At 41.8% G+C, this 22,732-nt stretch overlaps 1 protein-coding gene across 3 annotated transcripts in view; it reads left to right on the top strand.

Moving 5' to 3' along the window:
• nav2a (neuron navigator 2a) overlaps positions 1–22,732 on the top strand; it is a 121,550-nt gene that overhangs the window by 3,125 nt on the left and 95,693 nt on the right. The window contains exon 1 of one of the 3 annotated variants that reach the window (XM_067570926.1): positions 17,496–17,752. The exons of the other annotated variants lie outside the window; for them this stretch is intronic. Coding sequence (XP_067427027.1) covers positions 17,681–17,752 — 72 coding nt within the window. The 5' untranslated portion in view covers positions 17,496–17,680. Of the gene's footprint in view, positions 1–17,495; positions 17,753–22,732 lie in introns of those variants that run through there. 3 annotated transcript variants of the gene reach the window in all.

The raw sequence follows: 22,732 nt of genomic DNA on the forward strand, positions 1-22,732 counted from the left end.
CATAGATGAAACAGAGAGATCAATTTTAGCACCCACAGCAGCAATAAATAGACCTCGATCCGGTACAGTCATGTGAGTGGGTTGAGATTCGAATCATTACTCGAGTGGGAAAACTTGGCCTCTTGCTCTTACTATCTCTGTCACAGTCCGAATTTATTTTTATTGGACATTTATTTACCAAAATTAAAACAACACTGCTTAAGGAAGAAGAGTAAGGGAATATAATACAGGGTAGCAAAACAGTGCATATTTGCAGTAAAATAAAAGCACGAAAACACTGAACAACAAAACTCATTGAACACAGATAACAACTAACAGAACATGTCAGCAGTTATCTGAGGGATTAGTGGAGTTCTGGCAAAGTGTAGCCGAGGCTCGTGCTGCTCGCAAACACCCGGCTGGATGGCCCAGTTGGCACTAAACACACAAACATGTTGTGTACACCTGTAACAAAGAGTTAATCCATAATGCAACGAGGACAGCAGGAGGGGAGAGGAGGAGGAGGCAGACAGAAACATCCAGACAGCGTTGACACACACAGCAGAGAAGAGAACAGCACAGTGTACTCTGTGTGTGTGTGTGTGTGTGTGTGTGTGTGTGTGTGTGTGTGTGTGTGTGTGTGTGTGTTTGTGTGTGTGTGTGAAACCTGGCACAATCTGCAGAAACTGATGTGAAGGTGATAGTCTGGAAATGTGTGAATGGTATTTGAAATTGTTGTTGTTTTGGTTTGTGTGTGTGTGTTTGTGTGTTGTTGTTGTTGTTGTTCCTTCTTGTGTGTGAAATCATATGAAATGACAAGCTATCTCGACCTTTAACCTCAAAACCATACGGCGCTGCGAGTAAAGCCCTGCACAGATACTCTGCTGCCCTCTAGTGGTTGATGTTTTGCTCTGCATCCTTTTCCATTCACAAACACAATGTTAGTGTGTGTGTGTTTGTGTGTGTGTGCAAGTCATTCAAGATCTTCTGCTTCTCTATTCATAATTAATGCCTCAGTTTTATCTTCAGCCATCTTCTTTTTCTCAATCCCTATTTTTTCTCCCTTTTTCTATAAAACTCTAATTTTTTTTTATAATCTAAATTGTTGCCAGCTCATTAATTCTCAGCTGCAGCTTTGAAAACATTCAAACCAAGCAGGAGACCCTGAAAAATAAATTCTGATACTACACAGAGCCTGCATTACCCTTTATAAGTCATGTAGAACGCACACACACACACACACACACACACACACACACACACAGTCACATGCTCACTCACACACACACACTCACACACAGCCACAGAGAAAGATTTGTCTGTGTGCCGGTGAGATAAGGAGCTCCTATCTTAATAAGTATCTCTCCAGATAAAGGCTTAAGTCAGGCTCTGTGTAAAGACGGGCTTTATGAGGATCATTATGAAGGCTCATCTCGGGCCTGGAAGCTGAATCACAGTCTCATAAAAACATAGAGGGACTGCCGAAGAGGGTCACCGGCCGCCACGGTTTATATTTACCGAGCTGATCTCTTAGTAAATAAACCAGGATTTAGACAGTCCCCTCAGCCAGGAGAGAGTTAGCTGAGATATTAAATCACTGCTGTTATATTACCGCTGTGTTTTTGACGCATCAGTGACACAGAGATCCATTAATTCATCTTCCTGAAGATGTGTAATTGCCTGAGATTACGGTTTCCCTAATTTGAATTATTTAAATTGGGTTTAATTTCATTCAGGGAATAGGTTTGACCATGAACCTACATACCCGGTGAACTAATTAAATATTGTGGATTCAAAAGTTAATGAGATGACCCTTAATGGCAAACTATTGCTTGATCGAGGAAAGAGATTAGACTCTGATATTAGTTTGGTGAAAACAAGGAAAGAAAACAGGGAAAGACGTTTTCTTTTGTTGGCTGGTTATTAATTTATATCATTTTTTAAAACATGTTTGTGTGACTTTGAATTCTAAGTTTAATAGAACATGTTTCCCTCTAATATTGATCAGATATAATTGCTTCACCAGTATGTTTGTAGGCTTTAACTACAAATTATCTTTGCTGTTTTTTCTTCTTTTTTTTATGTATTTCTCCTACAGTTCCAAGAAATTAATTTCTGTACAATATGAAAATCAACTATACTCTCGAGCTGTATAATCCATGACAGTGAACATTAACTCTGCATTCATTTTAATAGTGTTACATTATTAACTGCAGATTGATTTGAAAAGTCTGCACAGCATTACCTCATAACTATAAAGTACATGCTACACTGACAAAAAACAATGCAGACTTGATGTTCGCTGCGATTGATTACAAAGTCAAACAAGTGTCAAGAGTCTGCCGAGAGATTTTCATATCATATGGAAATGTAAGGAAAGCAGTGATTGCTGGAACAGTATGTAAAAGAACATGCAAACTTGTTAAACACATCAACATGTTAAGTAGTGAAGTATAATTGATTTGTTGTGAAATGGGCTGAAACATACAAAACCGCCGGCGTAATGAAGCAATTAGTTGACAACAATGTCTCTAAACATACGCTGGTTCCAGCTCCTGCAGTGTGAGGATTTGCTGCTTTTCATTTCTATTATTTTGGTGTAAATTGAACAGCTTGTCTCTGGGTGTTGGGCTGCTGGTTGGACAAAAGCAAACTGAAGAGCTTCGGCTCTGGGAGCTCATGAGAGGCATTTTTGGCCACTTGACATTTTATAGACCGAACAGTTTCCTGAACGGAGGTAATTGAGAGATAAATTGATGATGACGATAATCTTTAGTGGCATCCCTGCTAACAGTAGATGGTTCTACTGTCTCATGATGTCCACAATGCTGTTTTGGAGACTTTTCAAACCCGACACTCACTTCTAGAGACGCAAAAACACTAAATAGTTTGAGCTTTCAGTGTTGAATAATGGTGCAACATATTTAATATCAAAAACTTCAGTCTGCAAATGTCTGTATCAGCATCAGCCTTTTAAAAATTCATTTCACTTGACCCCAGAGGAGATCTTTCTCATCTCCTGAGCCTCTCCCCTCCTCCCCAGCATCCTGTGAAAGGCAATAATGTCTGTTTTTTATGGCTTTACGTCCAGCTTGAGTCTCCTGAAGACCTGACCCAGCAGGTGAGAGTGAAAGGCGGAGCGCCGTCGTGCTGCATTGGATTGCTAATGTCTCTCCTCCCAGAGGAGGACAGATTGGGTGGGGGGGGGGTCTGAGTGACTATACTGTTGTTTTTTGCCATTACCATGACAAAGGGCCACACATATACATATGTCTCCTCAGGAGGTGCTGCAAGTTAAAGCCAGATTTAATGGATGTTTTAGTAATTCATTGTTGAAGAGTTCATTGTTCAAAGGAATAACGGAGGTTTTTACAGACTGCAGACAAAGAGCACAGGAACAAGGGACATGTCTTGTTAGGTCTCGTGAGTGATCCTTGTGGATTCGGCTTATATCTTTCACTTTTGTCATGTGAATACCTCATTTCCAAATCAGAAATCATCAAAAGATCTGTTTTTGTCGAGCTGAAATTAAGGCTGTTTTCCATAGTTCCTGAAAAGGTGACACTTTGGAGATAAGAAGGTTTTCACCCAACAGTGACCACACATGTTTTACTATCAGTGTTAGGCAGGAGGAAGCCCACGCTGCTGTTGATAAGAGCGACAACACGCCTCTGTGTTCTTGAAGGAGGTGACGGTTGTCCCGCAGATTCATCGGGCTGGAGTGAAACGGCCCGATGGATTGGATACCAGAAGAGGCTTCACAAACAGGCGTAGTCAGATGATGAGATAGGAGCCGGCTTGAAGTCTGTGGCCTTTATCTCAGGATGAAGAGGCGACTTCTCCCCCCCAGCAGCTACCTGAACAGCTTTTTCAGCATGAAAAAACCTCAAAAGACACAGGCTGGTGTAGTGTTTCCTGTTGGATCATTTGTAAATGGTGGGAAATTTGTGGTTTCTAGACTCAGATTTACTTCAGGGAGAGTTTTGGGTCGTGTTGTAGTTTGTTCAAGGATGATTTCATGATATGTGAACAACGGTTGTCATTTTTTTCTTGGTGTGGGAGTAAATTTCCAACTGAATGGGGCTTCTGCAGCTATCAGATGTTCCCAAGACACTCTTATCTGTCAACTGTTGAGCGAGATTGTCTTTGCTTTTACTAAGAACTATGATTTTTTTTTGTTTACTTAACATTTCTTTGAGTCAGAAAGCTCAATATGTGAAGTGAAGGTCAGGGAACTGCCAAGTAGTGATATGAATGACCCTTTGAATTTAAAGATTAAAAAAATAAATACACTCAACTCAAATTTTTTTGATTATTTTCTTCTTTATCTTCAGTTGAAATATAAGAAACCGAAAGGTGAACATTTGCTAATATTTGCCTGCCCACTTTTTTTAAGAGTATAGATGATCATATGGCAGTTGGCTCCGGTCGTAATGACCTCATCTCTGCCTAATGTGTCTCGATCAGATTCCACTTCCTGTGCAGTTGTCCCCTCGCCTTCCTGTGTGAAGTCATGGCTGAGGACATAACCATATTAATTAAGGCCAAGCATCTGCTTCTCCTGAGTCAACGTCCTTACATTGATCTCCCCCCAAGGTGCCCTCCTCCCTTCGGTTTCTCTCCTTCTCTGCTTTCCTTGCATTAGTTGTCACAGGGAGCCTGTTGGTCGCAGACAAACAGGTCATTGTGAGCGGCTCCCCACGGGGGAATCGACGCTGCAGAGAGGCGGTTAGACTAACACAATCAGTTCCATCTCTGTCTGGAAACAGGAGGCAGTGTGGAAAAAGGAGGAGAGGCCAGGAGGTAGAGGTCAACGGGGGCTGAAGTCACCCTCCCCAGAGGCCCGTGCCCAGGGTCACCAAGGGTAGAGAGGCTGGTCGGACAACCTCTGCGGAGCCAGCGGAGAACCAGTGACGTCAGTTGGTCATCCAGGTCTTCGGGATTTTGATGCAATAAATCAAAATGAGAAAGATGTAAATATAGTTACAGTAAAAGGGAATTTATTAAGATCAGAGATACAGACTGATGCACAGCAGATTACATGTACAGTACAAACTGCCTGAGACGCAGCAGGATCCAGAAGTACTTAGCTTCTGATCACATCTTAAGTTGAAGCTGTAGAACAATCTGGCTAATTTCATGTCAAAAATCTAAGGGTAATTGATACTTTTAAAAACAACTGCTCCAAAAATAACGGTTGCTCTGCTCTCATGTTACACAGCACAAAAGTGTTCAGATCCTGAGCCTACAGGACACAGAGTTTGTGTGTTTCCTGAGAGAACGTTAAAGCCAGAACTGTATCTCTGCTCCGCTCTATTGCGATTGGCAGTGCTTCGGTTTAGGAAATCTCGTAAGGATGAAAAACGCAACAGGAAAATGTGCATCAGGTGTCAGGAGCTGGAGCTTTTTTTTTTGTTAATCTAGGTCATAATTTTGTTGGTTTGGCCGCTACTTGTAAACGTCTTCATCACTGAGATCTGGGGTCATGGCGACATTTCTAGAATGGGCGAGCAGCAGCAGCAGCAGCAGCAGCGGTGGTGGTGGTGGTGGTCAGATAATTTGACATGTTGTAAACAAGCTGCAGGTTTTTACCTAAATCTTTTATTTAGAAGTGGAAGAAAATCTGCTATGAATCATAGTTTTGCATGCACACAGTTTTCCAACGCTGTAGACAGTTGTAATGGACACCAGGTTTGCACTCCTTCATTTTCCATCTTTAAATAATTTGGATTACAGTAGATAATTAGGTTCAACCAGGGCTTTGTTTACAACCTTTGTGTTGTTAAACTACTCCTGCCCTGTAAGCAATGTTGCAGCATCCCCAGATGTCAGCAATTACATTGGTGAGTAAAATGATGTCATATCTAATAATGATGGTTAAAACCCCAAAACAGGTTGAAAAAAACTTTCAGTTGAAGTCAGTTTGGTTAAATAGTTTGCCATAACATTAATCATTTGAACTTGATCATATCCTGATTGTATTAAGGTCGTCCATTGAATGAATTGACTCTACTGGGGCTCTTACACCCCACAGTACATCATCCATTTAACTACTTTCTCTGTATAGGTTTTTATAACTTCCATGGACTGCAGATCACCATATAATTCCATAATATAGCACCATATATTTAATGGTTCATACTGTGTTTCCAGCTGCAGAGGTTTAGTTGATTCTCAGCTCTGCTCTGAGATCGATGTGACTGTTTAGAGTAAACAGACATAAATACAGCTACCGTATGAAATATTTCTTGGCTTTCTGTCAGCGCTGAGTCGATGAGAAAATATGACAGAGTGGAATTTCACATCTCTCCGTTCAGCTCTGTTCTTCTGCAGCTTCAGGGAGTTTTTTCAAGCAGTTTTATTCTCCAGATTTCAACCTGGATGGCACCACAATGACACTAAGTGTGTGTGTGTGCATGTGTGTGTGTGTGTGTGTGTGTGTGTGTGTTCCGCATGTCTCCGCTCACTCTGTTGACACAGGGAGTGTCTAAGCTTCCCTGATAAGTGTTGAATCCCACAATAGGGCTGTAAATCTGCCATTCACAAAGCCACACAGTGATTTTAAACATAGAAAGTCTCTCCATCTCTGACGCGGCATCACACACACACACACACACATCGGTGCATTGCATACGAGACAAACACATAAATATAATTAAAAATCACATATCGGCCATGTGCTCTAAGCATTAACATCATTACCGCTGATGAAAACCTTTCCACTGCGGTTAGTGGGGAAACGTGACAGAGCTCACCGCTGTGCATTCAGATGTTGTTTCGTGGGTGAAGTGGTCAAAGCTGGTAACCATGGTAACCAGGCCCAGAAGGCATTCTGTATTCAAAGTGTTGTAATCAGTTATAAAGTTTAATACTAAATAACTTTAATGTCAGTTTTGGCGATTGTTTCATTATAGATTCATCTGTCGATTATTTTCTCGATTAATCGGAAATGGTGAAAAATTGCGAACACCGTTTCCCAAGATGCAACGAAAAATGTCTTATTTTGTCCCGACCAGCAGTCTATAACCCAAAGATATTCAGTTTACTATCAAGAACACTAAAGAAACCAGAAAATATTCACATTTAAGAAACTGGAACAAGAGAATTTTAGTATTTTTTCTTTAAGAATGACTCAAAATGATTAATCAGTTATCAAAATAGACCAATAGATTGATTAGATTGACTAACATTATGTCTCTCTCATTATTATGTTGAGTGTGGATAACAGAAATTCATAGATTAATTTTCTCATGCTTTCCTTGTACCTTTTGATGAAAGTTGTGTGATTTCTTTTAAGTAATGAATTCAAGAAGTAGAATGTGACGTGTGTGTTTTTTCTCTGCACTTAGCTGCTTTCAGTCCAGGGACTCACCAAAAAGCTGCGTAACTGATGTCCACAGCCAACACAGTGGCTTATGAAAAAACTTTAATAACATTTCTGATGTCAAATCCTCTGTGGTTATTATTAACAACATCAGTGTTACATCCATTGGCATGATGGAGTGTGGTGAAAATGGCATATGCACTGTGGTTAGAGATGCTCTCCATATGTCCAGATGACTCTATCGAAACTGTCTAACTTCACAAATGTGACAGTAGATGTTCTGTTTTCTTTGCTATAGCTTAAATTAGATTAACACAAGCATGTCATTCTGTGTATGCACCAACCTTTGACATCAACATCATTCCATACCACATTATATGAAGGTAAATATGTGATATAAAAGAGGGGAAGTCAATAAAAAGACAAATAAAGTAGTCAGTCTACCATTACCTCCACAGTGGACCCTGTCCAATTGCTTTTGTGCGTGTCTCTCTACCCCCAGCATGTCCATATGTCCCTCACCCCCCTCTTTACTCTCACCCAGAACACAACAGCCAGGCAGCAGGGCCATCCCACCCCCCCTTATCAACACCCCAACCTTCCTCCCCAGCCTCTAGAGCTCAGAGGTGGGGGTCCCCCAAAACAAAGGCCCCTCCACGGCGGGGTTATCCCCCCTTTGTCCCAAACACATTGAGGTTTATCTGGGACTGTGAAAGGAACCATACTCAGCCCATTTACTGCGGCTGCACTTAATGATCTTGTTGAAGGCCTGTACTAAAACTGTTAAACACAAGCTCTAAATGCTGACATATAGTATCTGCTTGTAGAGCCAGAATGTCATTAAATCAATGCTGCTTTAGGAGCAATGGGGGACTGATGTTTCAGTGGTGTGGAAGGCTGAGTAGATGGGTTTCCTTTGTGGGTTACAGTAACTCGATGAAATACAATATAGAAGACGTCATGCATGTGCTGTAGTAGTTGCTGTGTAAAGAAGTAAAGTTTCTAATAGTAATCTGCAAAATTCATATCATCATATTGTTTGGTTTCCATCTGTAGTTTTTCACTCATGGATGCAGTGCACACTAGCTCTGTGGCTCTAAGGACAGCAATTTCAGTCAGTCAGTCAGTCAGTCAGTCAGTCCACTACTTTGATCCAAACTGAAATATCTTAAAAGCTATTTGGTGGATGGTCATGAAATTCTGTACATACATTCATGGTCTTCAGAGGATGAAGCTTACTGACTTTGGTGACCCCGTGACTTTTCCTGTAGCCCAGAGGAGATTGTCTTGTGAAATGTTTTGCCAACTATTAGATTGATTGCCTTGAAATTTGGTACAGATATCCAGTGTACCCAGCAGATTAATCCCAGTCACTTTTGTGGAATATCTTGCCAACTATTGGATGTATTACCATGAAATTCTGTACATACATTCGTGGTCTTCAGAGGATGAAGCTTACTGACTTTGGTGACCCCATGACTTCTCTTGTAGCACATAGAAGGTTGAATTTATTGTTTTTCCTGTGAAATGTGTCTCCAACTATCAGATGGATTGCCTTGAAATTTGGTACAGATATCCAATGTACCCAGCAGATTAATCCCAGTGACTTTTGTTGTTTGTTTGCAACACCATATGTTAACTTTCTGTGGAATGTCTTGTCATCTATTGGATGTATTACCATGAAATTTTGTACAGACATTCATGTCTCCCATCAGTTCAACACTACGGCTAATGTCCACATGCCGGCAAAACTAATAACATTCCCAACAGCCTGAGCTGTACTTTTTGTTTAGTGTTAATTAGCAAATATTAGCATGCTAACATGCTAATTAAGATGGCGAACATGGTGAACATACCTATGCTAAACATCAGCATGTTAGCATTATCCTTGAGTATACACACATGCTGATTTAGCTTGCAGGCTGAGAAGTAACAGATTAACACTTTGACTTGCAGTTTGTGGTGCATTTCAGCTGTAAATGTTCGTTTTTTAGATTTTACACAAACTTGAAACATAAAACGCCCCACCAGGCACTGGGTGTAAAAGCTGTCAGGAACCGGCTATAAGTTGCATCTGTGTTGTGTTTTAGTATTTGGCAATAGAGAAGCAAAATGGACATTTATTTCTGTGAAAATATTATTGGTCATTACTTTATACTGTATACACGACTTCGGTATTATTGTTTCACAAAGCTTAAAGCATTTTTGTTTGGCCTGCTGGAAGTGATCAAGCATCCCCCTACTGTGGGAACTTTCTGTAAATCTTGGGCCTTTCCCAAAATTCAAATTCAGCTTGTAATTTGTGGTCGGTGGCGGGGTGTGTGTGCACAGGGGGTTGGAACACGCTCAAACGGAGGGCATCCTGTGCTGTGGACTCGGTTACACACACACTCACACATACAAAATGCTTAGGTTATGTACCCTCTGTACACGTGCACATAAATACACACACGCAGCTGCTGCAGTGTGTTGTGGGTGACGGCTGATCAGAGACCGGACCGCTCCGTCTCTGGTCGGGGAAAATAAAACTTGGCTTTTTTTAACATACAGCAGAGGGTCTGGTTAAAGAAATAATAAATAGAAAATAGACAGTTGGTGTTGAGTTCTGCGTGGTTTGGCCTCTGAGCTCTCTACTGCCCATAATGTAGTCTCTGCACTGTTATCAAGGGTGCACTGATCATATCTTTTTTTTTTTTTTTGTCCTTTTTCTTCACTTTTTTTTTGTCATGGGGAAGAGGAGGGGAGGGGTGAGTGGATCGACTACCGGGAGGAGGAGGGGTGGTATGAGGTTAAGAGGTCTGTCCTTTTCTCTTTCTTTCTCCACCCCATATGACCGATGGTCCATTGAAGAGCAATAGCACAATGTGTTGCCGTGGGCGTCCTTGGAGGAGGAGGAGGAGGGATAGAGGGGAACAGGGAATCCACCCCTCCTCCTCCTCCTCCTCCTCCTCCTCCTCCTTCTCTCAGTGCGTTTGGTTTGGCTCCCTGTCAGAGCGGCAGCAGAGGCCGCAGAGCTCCTCTTGCCTTTCGCCTCCTGCATTTATTTTTCCCTCCTCCGTGTCCCAGAGTGGGTGGAGAGAAGCTGCAGGCGCTGAGCTCTCCCCCCCCCCCCCCTCAGGCGCACAGAGACCTGCTTGGGCTCGACCAAGCAGCACCTCCATCATCTCCTCCGGATCTACATGGTGCACTCATTCAGAGTTTATTTGTCAAACCTGCAACCTGCTCCTTGGATTTATTTACCCTGTGGATTTTTGCATTTTTCTGTATTCCTCTGGTCTCAGACTGAGCTCCGCAGCTCTGTTGGGTCCAGTTTGGTTTAGATCAGATTCTGATGGCTTATATTTGGGCCCGGCTGGCCAACCAGCAGTCCTCCTCAATGTGAGGCAGGTGTCTCTGAAGAAGGAGGCTGCAAGAAGCAACATGAGTTTGATGCTGTGCCGCTGGGAGCAGAACAACTTCACCATGAAACTGGTAGGCTGATTACTTCCAGGTCATCACAAAGGTCAATAGCAAGGGGACAGTTGAAGAAATTTATTGCATATAAATTCACAGTCATGCATATAAAATAAAAAATCACATCCCTACAGGCTCTTTTTTACTGTTGTTGACAGTTTTCATCGATAGAGTGTTTACATCTTTATCTCGCCTTTCTTTCCTGACGCTGCAGCTTCGGGACATGTTTCACTTTGATTTTTTTTTTTTTTCCCCACTGTGTGTGTTTATGTATCAGTAGAAATGCTTGTCTCATCACCCCAAAGCCTTACAGTAGCTGCGGTGTTGGATTGCAGGCACGCAATGGATTAGCGGCGGTCGTTTTAATATCAGAGGAAAGTGCTGAAGGCGTGCATCCCGGTTTTCCCCTCACCTGATACTGGCTTCACTTTGATGTCTGCATGGAAAGTTAAAATAGGCTTAGCAAGGACTTGAACCAGAGTTTCACAGCACATTTATGTGTGTGTGAGTGAGAGAGAGAGAGAGAGAGAGTATGTGTGTGTGTATTCTCCTTTCAAGCATTTATAAGAAAATGACAGCCTTTTGTTCCGCTTTGTTGCCCACTGTTTGTTGTCATAGAAGTACAATGCTACAAAGATGGTAAATATTCAACAGGATCTGGGACACTGTGATAAAAAACAGGGCCGGTCAGGTGCAGAGAGGTCATGTGGTGCAAATAAATGAGAAAAAAAGATCTTTGTAATAGCTGATGTATGTGATAAGAGTAGGAAGCAGCAGATTTAATAAAAGTCATTTTGTATAATGAGCACCCTACTGAGTTTACACATAACATAGGTGGATGGGACACTCTCTCTCTCTTTCTTTTGTCCCTGTCTTTCTCGGTGTCTCTCTATTTTTTTTTTTGCAGCCATGCTCCTTATCTGGATCTGCTATGAGCCCACAGAGGAAGGGGAGATGGAAGCAGAGGAGGTTATTACCAGAATCTAGTGATGAGCTGATAAGAAGGCTAGTTTAATTACACACTGCTAACCTCCACACAGCTTGACTGACAGGAGGCTAGTGGGCCACGGGGTCAGAGTGTGTATGTGTGTGTGTGTGTGTGTGTGTGTGAGTGTGTGTATGTGAGAGTGAGAGAGAGAGAGAGAGAGAAAGAGAGAGAGAGAGAGAGAGAGAGAGAGAGCAAGAATGACAAAGGGATTACAGGCATGCACACTTGAACATGTGCACACACTTCCAGAAATTAAAATGACCTTCCTTTTTATTATGAAGTGCAGTCAATGTCCATAATCCTCTCTGTTCTAATACAGGTCTATTGATTATTTGATGGTCATGGTCCTTATGTCAACATGCGACCTATGGAGCATAAATCAAAACGCGTGATTTATATGTTTAATTCTGCTCAAAGGCATGCCAGCATACACAGGGCAGAAAGAAAAAAGGATTGGTGGAACCGTAATTGTTTTTAGTTATGGAACATAGTTGTCATGGTGTACTTTGTGGTACACAATGTGTCTTTGTGTTGTGTATATGTGTGAGTTCCAAACAAATATTGACCCAGTAGCCTTGACAGACTCTCACTGCACACATTAGCCACAGCATGCATGTGACTTTTTATTTGCTTATCAGTTAATTTGTGGATGTCCTGATGGACAGAGCAGTTTTTGTATAACGGTTCATGTCAACTATTCAGGTGGTACAACATCTGAAGACGGTTCAATCCAATTACCTGCCTTGACTGGAGTTCTTAGACTTTTTTAGATCTCTAATCCAGTACCTCAAATTTTTCCAGACACAAGAAAAGCAATGATAGTATAGAGCTCTGCAGCTCAGAACGAAATAAGTCGCTGCATTATGGATATAACCCACTATACTTTCAGGTTACATTATAGTGTGCAGACCTGCGCTGGTTCTGTATTATACCTGGAGAATAAGAAGCTGATTTTTAAGGACCGAAAGGCAGCTGTCTGAGAATTTACTCAGCAGGAAAATCAGCTCTACGTATCACTGCGAATGGCTTGTTAACTCATATAGTGATGCTAACAAGCTAAATCCACTTAAATAAGTCTTGCTGAGCTGCTGAGCTGCTGTGCTGTCATGTGCATCAGGCTTCATGTCTCAAGATTCGTCCTGATCAGATTTTGCATGGCAGACATCTGTGCAGTGACCAAAGACCAATTTAAGGGATTTAGACATTGTGTATTCATGATTCGATATTAACATATTCTGGATTAGACTATTTTGGAATTGTCACAGGTAGATGGTGCCCTCGATTGTCATGAAGACACTGAAGTTGCGAATGTTTAATTTTGAGGGTGAAGCTTTTCCATCCATCAACTGTGATTTTTTTTTTTTTTTTAAATCAGGTTATGTATCACATGTGTAGATAACCACACATGCACATAGTCTCTTGGCTTTCCGATGGATGTTTCCCATACTCTAAACTGCAGAGTTCAGGCCAAGTCGTTTTGTCTACCATGTGCCTGGTGTGGCCTCTATGCCTCACAAGCCACATGTCTTTCATGTGCCAAACAGAGAGCAAGCAGAGACATGAGGGCTCATTTAGAGCTGGCCCGTTCCAGCTTTCTGCGGGCTAAAGCCACTTGAGAGGCTTGTGTGTGTACAACAGAGAACAGAGGGGGGAAAGTAGCTGCCAGAGGCCCCACAGACCAAAAAACATCCATGGTTGCATCCTGCTGGGGGCAGAGAGAAGAAACAGCAGCTCAGTGCCGCAGTGGTGATGGAGAGGAGAGAGTAAGGAGATGGCAAGTGTTTGAAGAATATGCAGCTCATGTGTATACAGTCTGAATTAATTTCTAACACCATCACTCTTGCTGTCTCTCAAACTCTCTCTACTTGTCTAGTGTATGCGTCAGTTTCCATAACTCTCCTCTATCTCGCTGTCCTTCCCTCGATAACCTGACAGACGTCTAACTGCACCAAACACAGTTTACCTAGTTAATAAAGATGGTTGGGAAAGTCTTTAAAGAGAGTTGTGATGAAGCAGGGAAAGGAGACATTCATAGCACATTTTCTTGCTAGATGTTGATTTTATTTTAAATAAATATATAATATCCTTGATCAAATTAAATTATCATCCATTTTCTCTTGCTTCCTGGCCATCTGTTATCCTTTCTATGGTCATGCGATCTTCAATTATTTGTCATTTTCAATCGGATGCTCCAGTATAATTACAATCCCAAGATTGATTTTTTACAGGCTTTTCTTGTTCCTTCCCCTCGATGAGTGCTGCGCGTCTCGTTTTATGTTAAACATTTTAGTAATGGTCTCCAGTTTGCATCGAACAATTTAACTATAACAGAAAGTGTGTTTGATCCAACTAAGCATGGCGGCCCCAAACTGGCACCTACAAAAAAGTAAGTGTAGATGTTGCATTGGTGTTTAACTGATTGACTCTTCAGGAATCCAATACAGCTGAATTAAATCCAGTGAGTAGATCAGTGCCGGATGTTGATTGTGCAAAGGTGCTTCTACCTTTATTAACAGATGGTGAATATTAGGAGAGAGGTGGGATGTCATGCATCAAATACACATACTTTAACCAACTTGGCCTCCAGGATGCCTCAGAGCAATTTAAAATATTGCACCCATTGAAAATGCCCGTGTTAGAGCTCAGAGCTGGAGTCATTGTGTCCTATATAAAGCATCACAGCAGCACAGCAGCTGGCACAGCAGACTGCAGTCCACTGTTGTCATATCATACAGACCTGGGACACTGATTTCTCAGAAGCCATCTGTCTGCTAGTGTTCAGCAAAAACTGTGCAGGAGACTATGATTCCCTTCACCCAGTGTTTACTTATTTAAGCTGAGAGGGTTTCCTGCGTCTGAAGCCAGTTGATGCATTAATTCTACATGTTAGGTGTGACAGAATGAAACACATCCTGTGATAAGTGGGAGACTATCACCCGTCACACCTATCTACCTCTCCTTCCCCTCCCTGCATCCTTCTCTCCGATTATTGTGTGAGTGTATCCTTCAGTCCATCCATCATTTTCCCACCAGCCATCTGCTAGCCGACCCAGGCTGGGTCAGAGGGGATGTGTTGCCACATGTCACCCTCAGCCTGCAGCAGCAGAGAGAGTTACTGAGCTCTTATCGATGAGATGCAGCACGGTCAGGCAGCAAAAGGGCTTGTCAACAAGAATATCTGATGGTTGTATACTGCTCTAAACCCCAGTCTTAAGGTTGGTAAAATATACTCTAAGCTACTCTTCACCTTAAGACACTACAATAACTGTGGGTTGAGAAATTTAAGGGATGTTTGATCATTTATATAAGCTCAGAACACCCTTAACAAGCAAAACTGTATTCAGAAGAGTTGATATTTTGGGCCGTTTGCTGGTAGTCACACACTGTGGAGGCACTTCATGAAGAATTAAACTAATTTCCGTAGCTAACTTGATGGCAATGAGAAGTTCAAAGCCATACTGGGATCTTTGTATGTTCAGGGTTGGCAAGCATTCCCGCATAAATGATGATGATGATATTTTAGGCCTCGTAAGCAGTGCCATGTGCAGAGTGGGCAGGGGGGAAACAGCCCCTGCCTGTTTTTCTCTGACATGATTGCCAAAGTGTTTTTCCAACCTTTATTTAAACAGGACATCTGAGCCCTATCATATTTCCATGCTTCATTTTAGCCCCAACATCAAAATCACGTACCCTGCTGGTTGACTTAAAGACCCCTATTAGGTTGGCTTTAATGTCTTTATTGTGAGCTTAAGTAACACTGCGGTGCTTGGCGTGAAAGTTTACTAAACCTAATGTTGCAAACAGTCTCTTATTATTTTCACCGTTCCCCTGTTATAAAGTCTGTACACATCAGGGCTCTTCAAGCATCTAGCAGTCTGATGGAGGTGTTTTCACATCAGATCCAGGTCATGAATGCCGATGTCCTTTAGCAGCGCGCTAGAGTGTGTCGAGTTTTCTCAGTGAAGCTGCTCAGAGGCATGTGGTGTTGGGTTTGTTCTGGGAAATTCATAGGTGTGAATTTATGTCGGCGTATGAAAACGGAGTAGGGCAGTGCTGTTGCAAATCATTTCACTGGTAAATGTTAAATTACTAGATGGCATAGGATGACTGGTTGGCTGGATTCAATGAGTAGTACAGCCCTACGAGGGAGATCTGAGACCTCCTGTGTGGACTTATGTTTCATGTTTGTCAGTGTGTGTGTGTGGGGGGGGGGTACCTGCTGTAATGTACAGCACCACTTGAGTCAGAGAGAGGACGTTAAAGTGTCAGTCAGCGTTAGAAACTCTGTCCACATCCAGGAGGGGGAATCCATTCCATTCATACCATCTGTCTTGGCCACAGGGGGCGACAGTGAGCTGTGGGGTCACTATGTGCACAGTAAGACTTGAAAAATGGTGCTTTCTGTCTAGTCGCCTGGATAAAAACATATATGTTTAGCCAAGCACAAGACATGGCTTTATGGAGGGAGTGCACCATTGTAGGTTGGCCCTGCTGCCTAAAAGGTCATCCTACGTCGTCCTGCTGGTCAGAGTGATTATTTCTGCAGTGAGGCTACAGTGGAAACAAACAATACAAACTACAAGACGATATAAGATCTATGGGACAAGGCCATAAGAACCCCATTAGGATCTGACAGCTTGCCAATTGATAAAGTTTTAAAATAGAGTTTAGGGAGTTGGTAAATCTTAGCAATCATCATATGTTACTTCACAACACAGTCTAAGCAAGCAGCTACACCTTCTACTATCATTCCTACCTCTGAGCTATTGCAGATTGTCTAAACAGAAAAACTGCCAAAAATGTTATCTTTGAGCAATGAGGTGGTGCCTGAAAAATTCCCACACTGTGTTTAAAAACACAGATATTAAGTGTATCAGTTGTAACACAAACATACAGTATGTTGTCTGCTTGACATGCTTAATTACAGTTATCAGGGTACATTTGTATTCAGATAAAATAACACATTTATTATGAAGCTACACAGGTTGAGAGTTTCTATTTCAAACAGGGGAGATAATTGTTTATTATTACAGAAGATATATTGATAATTAAGTCTCGGTCAAGAGAGTCTTTGGCACTTAGACTCTACAGGGAGATTTTTAATTGAGGGTCATAAGCCCTGAGCAGCAGCATAATAAATCTCCCCATGGAGTCCAGACACTGGTGGTGGTGGCTGATGATTTCTACAGAGACTGATAGAGGCTGAAGAGGTTGATGATGGATCTGTGAATACAAGGCGGTGACGGGGAAGTAGAGGGGCGTGTGCGTTACAGCAGCATGAACACACTAAAGGCAGAGAGAGAGAGAAACATATTTAAAAAGACAGCAGCAAGATGATAGGCTAACAATGGAGGTGTGCTGCTGTGCGATTGGATAGACGTGAACAGCTGATAGCTCGATTGACAGCCTCAGACAGTGACAGCGAGGAAATTGAGCGAGCATGCGCGAGAGATGTAAACAACAGGATAAGATGAGAAATGTACTTACAGGCCTATGCATGTAAAAGATAGTCTGAACTTTCACTAGAGCTCCATTTCTGGACTTTATGCCACTGGTTTATCTCTCTACGATTAGCAGAGGAGGGAACTGAGTCAGAGTGTCTGACTCAAACAGAGTGAATGACACCCAGAGAGAGAGAGAGAGAGAGAGGTTAAAAGTGTCAGTGTCTAAAGGGAGAGAGAGAGAGAGAGGTGAAGCATGTCCTGCTCATACACGACCAGACAGACAGACAGACAGACAGACAGACAGACAGACGGAGACAGAGCTGCTCAGGAGTTGTGTGAGGGACCGTGTAGTGGCTATATATACCCGCTCCACCTTGCCTTCACGACAGAGCGCGCTCATCTCTCGTCTCTCGGTCGTCTGGAAGTTTGTAGACCTCCGGGTGGTTTTTTTGCTCACCCAGTCAGTTGTCTTTATCCGGGTGACTGGCCTACATGGCTGAATATGGCGGCCTCAGGGTGCCGGCCAGGAGCTACAGCCGATTATCCTGCAAAAACTACAAAGTGGTAAGAAACCAAAGAGGTAAGGGAGTGGGTAGAGGGAAAGGTATTGAAGGAAGCAGTAGGGAGTGCTCCCACCTGATGATGAAGTTTTTTTTTAAATTTACCAGTAATTTGCTCATTTTGAAACCTGAGAGAAGTTGTTGCACTGTGTTTGTATTTTCCACAGACATTAACCAAGGACTGGGGAATAGTGAGAGAAATAGATTTAAGGGGAAGGGTCAGCTTGAAATAGAAATGTCAGGGATGGAGTCAGATCTCCAGGAGCAGCCAGAAATTTTATTATAGAAGCTATCTGACAGACGCAGGTAACAGACGAATCAGTAGTGCTCACTGTTTGGATTTGGTTTTTACCTCAAAAACCTCTGGATGTCGGTGGATGTGGCCTTCATCTTAGCTTGGCTTTGTGTTTGACGTTCAAAGGTAGATTTCCTTTGAAAAGGTAGAAGAAAGTGCTGTTATCAGGGCATTACTTTTGTAGACTCAGCTCTCACTTCAGTGCCATTACCTGAATTATAACAAGAGCTGTTCAGGTCCTGGCTCCCTATGAAAGCTTCTCGTGAGAGATAGCAGCTTCGGTCCTGCTGTGTTCTCTTTATGGTTCTTGCTCACGTCTGTAGATTAGTTCATAATGGCGTGTTAAGTGCAGCGCTTTTTAGGTTGCTTACTGAACCTTGAAAGTAATAAGTCTAATAGTCCTGAAGTTATCAACATAATTGTTTCTGGAAAGCCATGCTCGTCAACGTATGTGTGAGAACTGTGCTCCGATGGACAGAACTGAGGTGTTGTGTGTGTGTGTTTGCTGCTGTCATGTGAAAAAAGTGAAAAATGTAGCTGCCGGTTTGTGATTTTCATGCTTGAACTTCAATGGAAACAATAAGTGGTCGTCTACACGTTGAGAAAATTCACAGGCATTTGAGTTATGAAGCAATTTCGAAACCCAGAGGATGACTCAAGAAATGCTCTTTCATCAAGTTAAAAACACACTCAGGTGTAGAGACAGGACATGTAGGGAGAGAGAGAGAGACAGGTACGACATGCAACGCAGGTCCCCCGGCGGGAGTCAAACCATTGATGTTGTGGTTATGTGGTATGCACCGCAACCATTAGACCATCAGAGTGCCCCTGTTGCGTAAAACTAACCTGTTGCAATCTGAAGACAGATGGCTCCTGTTTTTGTCATTTTAGTAATTTCACTAAAAATAAGAAAACAGGTATCGGTATCAGGATCTTGAGGAGCTGTTCTGTGATTACTGCAGACCAAAGATAACTGATTGCCATGTTATGTAATAAGTTCTAGTGAGAATAAAATGAGTTTAGGAATCTTTTGGGATCACAGAGACGTCCTGTTTGTGGGCATTTCTGTAACTGCTAGTCTGTATAGCTACAGTAACCACAAAGTAGTCTTCTTGTTTTTCCCTGAATTAAGTCTACACGTTAACCTTAGTATTTTCTACCATGCTGTGTAGCGCTACCAACAAGCCCCATAAACCAAAAATATAGTTATTGGTATTAGATTGCAAATGGTTCACTTTTGATAACTTTTTGTTCAGTTGGAGACTTTATTTATTTATTATTTGACTTTGACTTGTAAAATTTATTCTGAATTTCATTATTTTCATGCACAAAATTGTGATGATTGATAGAATTGACAAGCATTCTTCCAGTTTGACTTTTTTTTTGCTGACGATTGCATGGATTTGAAGAATTTGAAGATTTTGCAAGTGTTGCAGTGACTGATTGAGTTAGTTAAAACTTAAATTACAAGATCATTCATTCAAACTGTTTCAGAATCAACTGGTATAAAAATGAAGCTGTTTTTTCTTAACTTTCAAACTGCTGATATTTTGGAGACATGTTTCAACGATGCTTCATGTCTGTAGTAAGACGTCAACATGACTGCAGTGTTTGCTTATCGAGCAGATTATCACTTAACAAGTCAGCGTCAGTGCAAACAACAGCGGAGATGAAAGAGTGAGGTAACGCGAAGCAGTTCCTGCAGTTGACTGACAGTTTAAAAGATGCACAGTCACACACACGTGTAACCAAAAGCAGCAGCACAAAAGCACATCTGCTTAGCTCCTCCTACTGTATAATCAACCTCCGTCATGATGTGTCGTGACATTTGCTAAACTTACGCCTTTTCATCTGCAGCTGAGCCATCCAGCCGAATCATAAAACTTGACTTTTCACTCCTCCCTCTCCAAAAAAAGTCCCCTTCAACTCAAGGGCACTTTCCCAGTGTGATGCCCTCGCCCTCTCCCCCGCCCAGGCTGACCCGGCGCTGCGGGGATGGCCTGTATGCGTCATGCCCTTCTGTAGGCATCGCACACCAGCCTGGTGACTCAGCAAGCAGGGGCAGCAGGGGGATGCTGGATGTGGAGCACATTTGGGTGTTTGTGCCAAAATAAAAAGACGCAGCTGTGTGAATGAGTGACTCATCGCTGCTTGTCACAAGCTTTGAAGAACTGACTGACTCTGTGTCATTTTTGAGGGCTTAAATTGGACATTGTGTGAACATGCACATGGGTCCAGGCTAACTATACTGGGTAAGGAACTGTTTCCCTGTCTTTCTACCTGCATTGTCCTGAAATTGAGGGATTTCTTCACTGTTAACCCAGTATGAACACCCTTAAAACTAACAGCAGCATTCTCTGAGCAAGGACTGCGCTGTTATTGGTCAGCATTAAAACCCAAAATGATGCAGCCTGAGCCCAGATATTGTTCATAAACTGGACAAATTCCCAAAGCAGCATGTCAACAGACCCGACAGGCCACACATGACAGTGTCCATAAGGCCCTGACACTGTGAATGAGTCAGTGTCATGTTGCTTTCTCTGGTGACGGGAATGTCCCTGACAACAGCGCCAATTTACAGCTCCTAAAAAAGACCCCAAATCCCACAAGGAGAGGGGTCGGAATTACTACGAGTTTCTGGGAATGGAGGGGATTTTCCCTCTTGGAAAATCCATTGAAAATGGCTCATCGGACTGATTAATATAGATCACTGACTCTCACAGTGTTGACATTCTGTATGGATGTGAGTGTAGTGGGGCGCTGGAGTGTAATTGTGTGTCATGTTGCACCGTGTATCGATATCAACAAGGACATTATCGGCCATTTTTGGAGTTTTATGACAAAGCAGGGAGGCCTTTTTAATGCTGTTAAGGGTCATTGGTGTCTGAAACCTATCCCAGTATGCATTTCGCCAAATACATGGAAACACTCTTAACAGGAGGCTTAGAATATGCAGTAAACTTGATTTTATGTATTTTGACAGTCGGAGGATACCCAGAAGAACGAGTATGTGTCACACAGAATCCGATATTTGAGTTCTGGTACTTTGGTACTATCCAATACCTTATTTTTTAGGAATCTATGCACGTTTTTCTACAAAAGAATGTTTCATTTAACAAAATCAGCCAAACATCAAGCCAGTTCAGCAGTGTCTAATGTTGTCTTAGCACAAGCAGCCATACCAAAACTACAATACAGTCTAAAAATAGCAACGATTCCTGATTTAGATCTGGAAATACTATCACACAATAAGTGATGACACAATAAGATTTAATGCCAACTTATGACACTTGACAGTTATTGATACTCAGTGCTGCAGACACATTTTGTTGGGTATAATAAAAGCATTGAGATTCAATAACCAGTCCTTCACATAAACAACCAGAAATCAAATCTACCTCTTACTATGAAACATTTTGCTTTCAGGTGACAATACTGACCACTTAACCTGTATGCCAGCCTCTTCACTTTGTTATGGTAATATCAGTTCATGAGTACTTTCAATAACTGTGCCAATTTGCTGAACAGGCTTTTACAACCCTGGAGAGTTTTAATTAAATTTGATTAAATCCCTGTGATGTAGAGGAAGTAAAACCTCCTTCCTGTCAGATAGATATTGAGTCAATATATGGAGTCGATACTGTTGTTCACTAACCGCGTAGCTGATTAAAACAGGCATCTTCCAGATCAGATGTCTGCTTCTCATCATCCTGCACTACTTCTGTTTTCCCCTGGCCCTTCAAGCAGCTTCCAGATCACAGAGGCTACAATAAATGTGCGGCTAAACACACATGATCCAGATTAATGCATTCTTGATGTTTTTTTTTTTTTTTTTAGGTTTCAATTATTAACATGGTCTTTGATTTACAGACATCTGACTGATGTTGTAACATTTGGTTTGTAGTGGGATGAACCTCGGTACTAGTTATGCTTTACTGGAGATGATTCCATTATTTATAGCTGAATGTGATTAATTCTTTATGTTTACATTTTACATGCACATATTAGGCATTTTGCTGGTGCTTAATTATACAGTAGTTCCCTCTTCAGGTCAGTTAACATAGTGTCTAAAATATACAATACATTATATAAAGAGTTGAATGTTTGTCGTTCTGATTGCAGTAATTTGTAAGTAGCTGCTTAATTAAACTTAAAGCTTCAATGATTGATGTTTGTGGCAGAAGAACTCCACAACAACATGACAGACACACGGTCCTGACACATTATCGTCTTGCAAACATGTCATGGCTTAAGTGTTAGCTAAGAATAACCTATTTACACATCCAGTAAGTCCAGTATTTTACCCTCCTTTTTGCTCAGTTTTGGTCTCCACCAACTCCTGAGAAAAATATGTCTCAAAACAATGAGCTATGAGAAGCTAAAAAGCTCCATAGAGCTAGAAGCTAGGTGATAAAACTGCTATGTCATACCCTCAGCAAGGCTTTTAATAGTTGGCAATTTGATTTATTGTTCATTTGTAAAACACTGATTTATTTATCTGTTAGTTTATTCATAGGGGGCAGAGCACGTTAATCAGCATTGACATTTTAACAACATCAATGTAAATGTGCCGATGTTAGCTAATAAACAGCTCAACAGCTAGCTTACACCCACAGTCCTGACTCAACTTAGAATTGACAAATGGATAAAACACTTCATATGTAGGAGAATTACAATCAAAATGTCCTG

This window comes from Thunnus thynnus, chromosome 1 (genome assembly GCF_963924715.1).
Source record: "Thunnus thynnus chromosome 1, fThuThy2.1, whole genome shotgun sequence".
NCBI classification, from domain to species: Eukaryota; Metazoa; Chordata; class Actinopteri; order Scombriformes; family Scombridae; genus Thunnus; species Thunnus thynnus.